Source organism: Pygocentrus nattereri, chromosome 21, assembly GCF_015220715.1.
Source record: "Pygocentrus nattereri isolate fPygNat1 chromosome 21, fPygNat1.pri, whole genome shotgun sequence".
Taxonomy (NCBI): domain Eukaryota; kingdom Metazoa; phylum Chordata; class Actinopteri; order Characiformes; family Serrasalmidae; genus Pygocentrus; species Pygocentrus nattereri.
In genome coordinates, this window is record NC_051231.1 from 31417549 (window position 1) to 31428041 (window position 10493).

Here is a 10493-nt window from a genome sequence, read left to right on the forward strand (position 1 = left end):
ACCAGGGTGACCAGGCGATTACCGGCCAGCAGGATGGAGAAGACCAGGCTCTTGGCTTTGGCTGCCTGCAGGCTGGCGGAGACAACGTCCCTCGCCGAGCTGGCCAGCGGGAGGCTCATGACAGCGTTCAGGAGCAGCCCCGGGTCGCGGTCCAGCAGCCGCAGCAGGCTGTCGGTCAGGTGCTCGGAGCCGGCCAGCAGCCGCCGCAGGTCGTAGTTCTGCTTGTGCTGGAAGACGTGGTTGAGCTGCGTCAGTGTCAGCAGGCTCACGATCTGATAGTAGACGTACTGAAGCTCGCGGGACAGCTCGCGGTCTGACTGGCTTGACCGGGACACGCCCACCAGGACCAGCGGGCTCTTGTGGAGGAAGACCACGCGACAGCCGTCTACATGAATATAACAGGAATGGTTCTTAAAGATTACATTTTAGGCCAAAACTCAAAAAAGATTATACATACAAGAATCGTTTCTTATCATAGCTTTCTGGAAGTGTTAAACGCTTAAGATGTCGTGATTTGAACACCTGAATTCAGTGATATGGATGGGTGACTGAATACTTTTGGCGATATAATGTATATCGTGATAGGCTGTTTGGTCATAAAGCCTAGCCCTAAATTCTACTGATGCTGCCTGGTTTGTTGGAAATGTTTTCTAACAGGTTTGTAACTTCAGTTGATCTGGTTACCAAAACTCAACACTTATTATATTTATGAAGATATGCGACACTAAAACAATCAAAATAAATCACGAAATCAAACTCAGTAGATCACCTGCGTGAATGGAGCGAATGATGTTCTTCCCGGCCTCCACGAAGGACACGAGGGCCATCATGACCCCCATGGTGGTGGACAGAGCCTCCTCGGTGCCGTAACGCGTGTAGATCGGTTTTCCTGCTTCGCTCAGAACGAACACATGCTTCCTGTGTCTCCGCCACGCTTCGCTTGTAACGTCCTCCTCCTTAAGCCGGACGCCACTCTGAACCTCCTGCTTCTCCTCCTCTGGCTCCTTCTGCTCCTCTTCATTGTCTGCACCTCCTCTTTGCTCCTCCTCCTTCGTCTCTCCTTCCTCCGAATCCACCAGAGCAGAATTGCTGCTCCCTGTTAGCTCAGAGTCTGGGTTACTCTCACTGTCGGCGGTCAGATCTTCGAAAGACTGAGCGTGGACGAACATGTGCTGAGCGTGCTCCTGACCGGCACCTGGAGACAAACATGCACATTTCTAACTTATACAGCCCCAAAAATGTAGTCAATCACTTTTACACTGGTGCTATGAGGTTAATGTAGCTAACCTGCAGGGCTTGTAGAATTTTACTTTCAACTGCAATTTTGGCTTCCAACAATTACGTAAACAAAGTAATAGAAATTAAATGATGCACAAATGTGCGAAGAGTGGCGCCGTCACCTCACAGCAAGAAGGGCCTGCATTCGATCCCCCAGCCAGGAGACCAGGGTCCTTTCTTTGGGGAGTCATGTTCTCCCAGTGTCTGCATCCAAAGACACGCAGTCCGGCGGCCAACAGACACGCAGTCCGGCGGCCAACAGACACGCAGTCCGGCGGCCAACAGACAGGCAGTCCGACGGCCAACAGACACGCAGTCCGACGGGCAAAAGACACGCAGTCCGACGGGCGAAAGACACGCAGTCCGACGGGCAAAAGACACGCAGTCCGACGCCCAAAAGACACGCAGTCCGACGCCCAAAAGACACGCAGTGACACGCCCAAAAGACACGCAGTCCGACGCCCAAAAGACACGCAGTCCGACGCCCTAAAGACACGCAGTCCGACGCCCAAAAGACACGCAGTGAGACGGGCAAAAGACACGCAGTGAGACGGGGCAAAAGACACGCAGTGAGACGGGGCAAAAGACACGCAGTCCGACGCCCAAAATACACGCAGTCCGACGCCCAAAAGACACGCAGTGACACGCCCAAAAGACACGCAGTGACACGCCCAAAAGACACGCAGTCCGACGCCCAAAAGACACGCAGTCCGACGGCCAACAGACACGCAGTCCGACGGGCAAAAGACACGCAGTCCGACGGGCAAAAGACACGCAGTCCGACGGGCAAAAGACACGCAGTCCGACGCCCAAAAGACACGCAGTGACACGCCCAAAAGACACGCAGTCCGACGCCCAAAAGACACGCAGTCCGACGCCCTAAAGACACGCAGTTCTACGCCCAAAAGACACGCAGTCAGACGGGCAAAAGACACGCAGTGAGACGGGCAAAAGACACGCAGTGAGACGGGGCAAAAGACACGCAGTCCGACGCCCAAAAGACACGCAGTCCGACGCCCAAAAGACACGCAGTCCGACGCCCAAAAGACACGCAGTGACACGCCCAAAAGACACGCAGTCCGACGGCCAAAAGACACGCAGTCCGACGCCCAAAAGACACGCAGTCCGACGCCCAAAAGACACGCAGTCCGACGCCCAAAAGACACGCAGTCCGACGCCCAAAAGACACGCAGTCAGGCGGCCAAAAGACACGCAGTCAGGCGGCCAAAAGACACGCAGTCAGACGGGCAAAAGACACGCAGTCAGGCGGGCAAAAGACACGCAGTCAGGCGGCCAAAAGACACGCAGTCAGACGGGCAAAAGACACGCAGTCAGACGGGCAAAAGACACGCAGTCAGACGGCCAACAGACACGCAGTCCGACGGCCAACAGACACGCAGTCCGACGGCCAACAGACACGCAGTCCGACGGGCAAAAGACACGCAGTCCGACGGGCAAAAGACACGCAGTCAGACGGGCAAAAGACACGCAGTGAGACGGGCAAAAGACACGCAGTGAGACGGGGCAAAAGACACGCAGTCCGACGCCCAAAAGACACGCAGTCCGACGCCCAAAAGACACGCAGTGACACGCCCAAAAGACACGCAGTGAGACGGCCAAAAGACACGCAGTCCGACGGCCAACAGACACGCAGTCCGACGGCCAACAGACACGCAGTGAGACGGGCAAAAGACACGCAGTCAGACGGGCAAAAGACACGCAGTGAGACGGGCAAAAGACACGCAGTCCGACGCCCAAAAGACACGCAGTCCGACGCCCAAAAGACACGCAGTGACACGCCCAAAAGACACGCAGTCCGACGGCCAAAAGACACGCAGTCCGACGGCCAAAAGACACGCAGTCCGACGGCCAAAAGACACGCAGTCCGACGGCCAAAAGACACGCAGTCCGACGGCCAAAAGACACGCAGTCCGACGCCCAAAAGACACGCAGTCCGACGCCCAAAAGACACGCAGTCAGGCGGCCAAAAGACACGCAGTCAGGCGGCCAAAAGACACGCAGTCAGACAGACTGGAGATATTAAATTGACCCCAGACGTCAGTGTGTTTGTGATTGCGTATGTCTGTTTGTCAGCCCTGTGATGGACTGAAGGCCTGTCCAGGGTGTTTCCTGCCTTCTGCCCAGTGACCGTTTGGATACACTCCAGCACCCCACAACCCAGGAGGATAAGGGGATTAGGCGTGTGTGTTTTATTCAGCCATTGAGCTGATCAGCTCGCCAACGAATCAGCTCTCAGTAGCAGTAATACCAACCAATCAGTAACAGTAATGCTAACCACAGTAATCAGTAGCAGTACTCTTACTTCCCAACGGTTTGCTGTTGAAAACAATAAAATTGTTCTTCTACTTTCCAAAATTAAAGGAAGTTCCTGCACAAACGTTTCATTTAACATCTTGTTAACACTCCATTCATTTTGTACATGAGGGAAAGGAAGTGGCCAGGCTTCCGTTAAACTGGCTCTGGTCCTGCTGCCCATCAATTTTTGGTGATCTGTGCTTCAGCTGGTTTGATCCAAGTACAGCTGCAGCGTTACCACCTGACCAAACAGACTAAACTCAAAAACAAGGTAAGTGTGAAAGTGCCCCCAGCGTTCAACAGAACCACCAGCCCTGCGTGGGTAAGACTGGACGGGGCGTCTGGCCTGGGTGGTCTTGTCTCTTATTACTGAACCGTAACAGGCCACCAGAGCTTTTCCAAACCAGCTGCGTTGAAGGGAAGTTGAGACTCGACACTTTCAGACAAAAACCAAGACATAACCAGCGCCTGCTGGTCAACATCCCTCCTCTCACCAAGTCTGACAGAAAACCGAAGTGAAAATGAACTAAAGGGCTGAGGTGAACTTCCTCAGTGAGCTCATGCAACCCCATTTGGTGGCGCTTTGGTGGAGCAGGGAGCCAATTTGTTATCTGGGTCGGTCCAGTCAAGGGTTCTCCACACCGGCAGCTATACTAAAAGCCATTTCATCTCCACTAGCGGGTCCATATTGATCCAGCCAATATTCAAATTTCCCTTTATATTGTGTGTAAACTTCATGATGATTGGACCAAAAGAAACAAACCAAAATGACTTGGAAAGACGTCCGGTTCCACTGACTTACATTGAAAGTAAAGTAGATTTTTTCCTTCTCCTGTAAAGTCACCATTTTGGAGTTACGAGGAATTCTTCCAACAATTTAAGGCATTTAATGAGTTGGAACAGAAAAAAAGAAGCCACTAGTGCTAAACTTTTAAAACTACTATCAAAACTGTCAATATAATGACTTTTATTCAATATTTTGCTCAGTGTGCTGCACTAAATCCAGTTAAACGGGACTAATTTAGCTCGCTTTATAACCGAGCAGGCAGTTGGTCAGTGTCTACAAGCACTGATGTACACAATATGTTCAGAGAAGCTTATTGTGTTGTATTGTGGCATAATTTATGATAATCATCATGCATACGCTCATACTGACCAGCCCTATCAACTGATGGCAGGGCAGAACTCTCTCTAGAGAATAAAGTTCAGTCAACAGATCATTGCGGTATCTCCCCACTACAGGTCTAAATCTCTGACCCGTGACCTCACATTGGATTCTTTAGGAAACTGCTCAATTGTCACTCCTAAGGAATTATGCGTCAAGTTGCACATTTGACCACAAGTAGATCTGATTATCTTGCTTATTTTGGTTCCCGATTCGGTTATTGTGGCATTTGAATTTCATTTTCAAAATACACTGAATACAACTGTACACAAATGTGACGGAACCATTTACACAGCCATGCAATAAAGACACAAATATTGTTTCACAGTATTTTATTCTGACCACCTCCTCGTTTCTACGCTCACAGTCCATCTTATCAGCTCCACTTACTGTATAGCTGCACTTTGTAGTTCTACAGTTTCAGACTGTAGTCCATCTGTTTCTCTGATACTCTGTTACCCTGTTCTTCAGTGGTCAGGACCCCCATGGACCCTCACAGAGCAGGTACTATTTGGGTAGTGGATCATTCTCAGCACTGCAGTGACACTGACATGGTGGAGGTGTGTTTGTGTGTTGTGCTGGTATGAGTGGATCAGACACAGCAGTGCTGCTGGAGTTTTTAAACCCTGTGTCCACTCACTGTCCACTCTATTAGACAGTCCTACCTTGTCGGTCCACCTTGTAGATGTAAAGTCAGAGGCGACAGCTCATCTGCTGCTGCGCAGTTTGTGTTGGTCATCCTCTAGTCCTTCATCAGCGGTCACAGGATGCTGCCCACAGGGCACTGCTGGCTGTATATTTTTTGTTTCCAGTCCAGCAGGTGTTAAACACTGTCTGATCCACTCGTACCAGCACAACACATTAATACAGCACCACCATGTTACGGTCACTGCAGTGCTGAGAATGATCCACCACCCAAATAGCACCTGCTCTGTGGTGGTCCTGTGGGGTCCTGGAGCTGATACAATGGACAATGAGTGCCGATACAAGAAGGTGTTCATAATAAAATGCTTGGTAAGCACCTTGAAGTAAAAGGCTGTGTGGTTACATGTGGTTGCCACCGTAGACCTGCACCTTATTTTGCTCTTTCTTTACACACCCTTCATATTAATCATAGCTACACCAAGAAACTACCTGAGTGACACAGCTACTTCACAAGACCCACCTTCAGTAAAGCAACACCTACAAGCTGGTACCAGCAATCGTTAATCCATTAGGCCCTGTATGAGTCACTGTGTCAGCAGACGGGAGCATTTACTCAGGATACTCTACAGGGCGTAACCCGGCATGAGGAACATAGGACTTAATCACTGAAAACAACAACAACAACAACAACAACAACAACAACAACAAAATACATACTTAAATTGCCTCACACTAAAGTTACTCAAGTACCAGAGTCATCTCTCTCTCAAGGGACCATAAAAACATGTGCTGCCTCATTAAACTGCCTTCCAGTGGAGTCAGCACTGCAGCCGTGGAGCAGAAGTCATAACCTAGTTTTAAACTTATCAAATCAAGCCACGAACAGGAACAGCCTAAACAGCAAACTCACAGCTGATAAGGATGAGCATTTCAGTCAAATCCTATATTCAAATTTATAAGGCATTATTCAAAAATATTCAAAATAAACTGAGAAACCATCGTAGCCTTGAGCTGGCTGCAGTGGTCTTGTTGTGTTTCCCTCCTTTCACTAAACCAGGGGTTGGCAACATGTGGCTGTGGAGCTTTTTACTGCCCTGTTGTGGCTCCACAGCTGAATCAGATCAGTAGGTAATAATAAAATAATCCTCCTTTACAGTAAAATAAAGCTCTGCTGATCCTTCAACACAGTTTAACAGTAAATGGTCTTAAACGCTGGAGTTAATGTAGAACTGCTGATTCACCCTTTAACCCTGAAGGCTGGTGCGCAGACTGCTGGTCACCATAGCAGCGCAGACAACAATCTCTCCTAGCTAGTAGCTATGAAAAGGCAAAGAGAGAGATTTAAGACGAACATTGATAATTTAGTGTCGAATGGACTTCTGCATTTATAATCACTCCAGCTGGTCTCCTGATACGTTTAATCTGCAACGAGACGGTCAAACACTAAACTGGCTGACTTACTGACTTACAATTTGATCTTTTTTTCTTACACAGGTAGGTGAAGGCGGTGTTAGGAGTCTTGCCCAAGGACTCTTATTGGTGTAGTGTAGGGTGCTTGTCCAGGTGGTGATTGAACCTCAGTCTACAGTGTAGAAGACAGAGGTGTTACCCACTACACTAACCAACCACACCATATACAGCTATTTACACAGCTATATATTGTGTCAAACCAAGAATCTTAAATAATATAAATAATGTAGCACTGGGGGCGGAGCTACTCACAGTTCTTTGTACTTTTAGTCTAAGCTTATTCTTATCATTTATTTTTCCCCATCGGCTCACAAGCTATTCGTGCTAAAAAGGATGTTTTACGTGGCAATACAGCAAGTAACTGCTAATCACTGGTGTGAACACTCTCTACTCTCCTGAGAAGGCTACACTAGGTGTTGGAACATAGCTGTGAGGATTTGATTGAGCATTAGTGAGGACAGGTACTGATGTTGGATGGTCAGTTCTGGAACTCCAACTCATCCCAAATGGGTATTGGGAGGCGCTCCATCACACCTCAGAATGCAGCTGCTCCACAGCCCAGTGCTGGGGGGCTTCATGCCCCTCTAGCCCATGCTTAGCATTAGACATGGTGAGCTTAGGCTGATACGCAGCTGCTCCAGAGCACCCAGTTCTATTGGTCAATGCTTTTCTATGGACACTATACAAGCCATGTGTGCCCTACTAAACACATGTGGAACTTAAAAGTAACTAAATTCACTAAATAAATGAAAGAAAAAGCAAAATAATTAAAAGGGCTGCACGGACAATTTGACCATGTTGTTTACACTCCCAGTCAAACCATCCTGACATTCCACAATCTGCCGCAGGGCGGTCCCACTGCTGCTCACAGGGAAAAAGTCACCTCACCTGGCTCTGTCCCCTCCACCAGCCCAGGTGTTGGACTGTCTGAGCGGTCACTGCGAAGGCGGTCCACTGGTGCTAGGCTGCCGTTCATAGTGTCCCAGGTCACTCCTTTATTGTGGACGTCCGCTGCCATCCTGGTAACTGTACCAGTGAAGAGAAGAGCTCAGTGTGGGCGGCAACCAAGAGCATGTTTTACCGACTGACTCAGACGTCTTTACAGTGGTAGTGATGGGAACCAGGGGTCACACAATTATTTACCCTCAAAACCCACCAGTGAACCTACATTTAACCCATCCGTGCAGTGAAACACCACATACACACTAGCGAAAGCACACACACACACACACACACGTGGGTAGTGAGCACACTTGCCCAGAGCGGTGGGCAGCCCTATCCACAGCGCCTGGGGAGCAGTTGGGGGTTAGGTGTCTTGCTCAAGGGCACTTCAGTTGTGTCCTGTCAGCTCCGGGGATCGAGCTGGTGACCTTACGGTCACAAGACTGGTTCCATAACCTCCAGCCCATGACAGACCCCCTCTTAATAAACCTCTTAATTATGTCGAACATTTTAAAAGTAAATGGGTGGAATTCCCGTTTTAACACTATAAAAACACGTATCTTGCCAAGTGAAAGCATTTTAATATAAGGTGAGCATCTGATGTCATTATGAGAACACAAAAAATTATTCACCCAATTTCTAGACATTTACTATCTAGTGAAATGATGTTAATGCACTGGCAATTTTTTTAAGGACAATGTAATTATTTGTTAGTGCAGTGATGCCCTATACTGCCAAAAGTATTCGCTCATCTGGCTTCACACACACATGAATTTGAGTGACCTCCCGTTCTTAATCCATAGGGTTTAATATGATGTCGGCCCACCCTTTGCAGCTATAACAGCTTCAACTCTTCTGGGAAGCCTTTCCACAAGGGTTAGGAGTGTGTTTATGGGAATTTCTGACCGTTCTTCCTGAAGCACATTTGTGAGGTCAGACACTGATGTTGGGCGAGAAGGCCTGGCTCACAGTCTCCGCTCTAATTCATCCCAAAGGTGTTCTACTGGGTTGAGGTCAGGACTCTGTGCAGGCCAGTCAAGTTCTTCCACACCAAACTGGCTCATCCATGTCTTTATGGACCTACTTTGTGCCCTGGTGCGCAGTCATGTTGGAACAGGAAGGGGCCGTCCCCCAAACTGTTCCCACAACGTTGGAAGCATGAAATTGTCCAAAATCTCTTGGTGCTGAAGCTTTAAGAGCTCCTTTCACTGGAACTAAGGGGCCGAGCCAAACTCCTGAAAAACAACCCCACGCCATGATCCCCCCTCCACCAAACTTTACACTCAGTGCAATGCAGTCAGACAAGTACCGTTTCCTGGCAACAGCCAAACCCAGACTCGTCCATCGGATTGCCAGACGGAGAAGCGTGATTGGTCACTCCAGAGAACACGTCTCCACTGCTCTGGAGTCCAGTGGCGGCGCTTTACACCACTGCATTCCACGCTTTGCATTACGCTTGGTGATGTAAGGCTTGGATGCAGCTGCTCGGCCATGGAAACCCATTCCATGAAGCTCTCTATGCTGTTCTTGAGCTGATCTGAAGGCCACATGAAGTTTGGAGGTCTGTAGTGATGGACTCTGCAGAAAGTTGGTGACTTGTTGGCTGGAGGTTAGGGAACCAGCCTTGCAGCTGGAAGGTCGCTGGTTCGATCCCCTGAGCTGACAGTAAGTGACTGAGGTGCCCTTGAGCAAGACACCTAACCCCCAGTTGGTGCAGATAGAGCTGCCCACCGCGCCAGGCAAATGTGCTCATTGCCCCCTTGTGGGCGTCTTCACTAGTGTGTATGTGGTGTTTCACTGCGCGGATGGGCTAATTTGCAGAAGTGAAATTTTCCCATTGTGGGACTCAGAAAGGTCAATTAATTAATGAGTCTTAATTAATGTAATGCCTGGGAACAGATGAGCACTCTTATAAAACTCTTTCAGCTATAATTTTCATATAATTTGTTTTTGTAATGGAATTAAAGTGGTAAAACACAACCTTTACTCTATGAAACGGTGGATATTTAACACTAGAAGATACTGGAGCACTTACTAAGAGTATCAACACATCATCATCTACTCATCATTCAAAGCTCTCGCTTTATCTCACATTTTCACACAGGAGACACGCAAACTGGATCAAGATCCCGCTGCCTTTATAATGTAAAGGCTCTCCCGACTCTCACGAGCAGGCACAGTCCAGTCCAACGGTCACTGCTCGGGTCAAACGAACTTGCAGGAGAAGCGTGTAAATCAGTGTCCGCTCGCTTTAGGATTTACTTTAAAAGAGCACGAAACCGCAGTGGACATGACACGGGACGCCCTCAAAACTACGGAGCTGAGCTCGGCTTCGTGCTCAAACGTCGCCGTTCCACCTTAACTGATGTAGCAGTTACATACCAGTTAAGGTGGAACGGGGAGATCCGAGCCGAGTTCAGCCTCGCTCTGAAACACATGCTAAGCTAGTTAGCGAACTAAGAAAGAAAACGCCCCCGGACTAAATCGGCACGTTACGTCTGTTTACATCGATTAAACTCACACTAATCAAAGACATTCTCCCCGAAAACGGATTCAAATCACGCAACTTACTTAACCGCACGGGTCCAGCTGCGTCTGGGAGCCACAACTCACAGATATGTCACAGAGGTCATCGGCGGAGTGGGCGCCGCAGTGCATCGTGGGACATTGAGTTTTT

General features: G+C 48.9%; 1 protein-coding gene across 1 annotated transcript in view; it reads right to left on the reverse strand.

Moving 5' to 3' along the window:
* mon1a (MON1 secretory trafficking family member A) overlaps positions 1-10472 on the reverse strand; it is a 20474-nt gene extending 10002 nt beyond the window's left edge. The window contains exons 1-4 of the mRNA XM_017719396.2: positions 10388-10472; positions 7763-7900; positions 770-1195; positions 1-385 (exon numbers count right to left, since the gene is read on the reverse strand). The exon at positions 1-385 is cut by the window's left edge and continues 381 nt beyond it. Coding sequence (XP_017574885.1) covers positions 1-385; positions 770-1195; positions 7763-7892 — 941 coding nt within the window. The 5' untranslated portion in view covers positions 7893-7900; positions 10388-10472. The remainder of the gene's footprint in view (positions 386-769; positions 1196-7762; positions 7901-10387) is intronic.
* Positions 10473-10493: the final 21 nt, after the last annotated feature.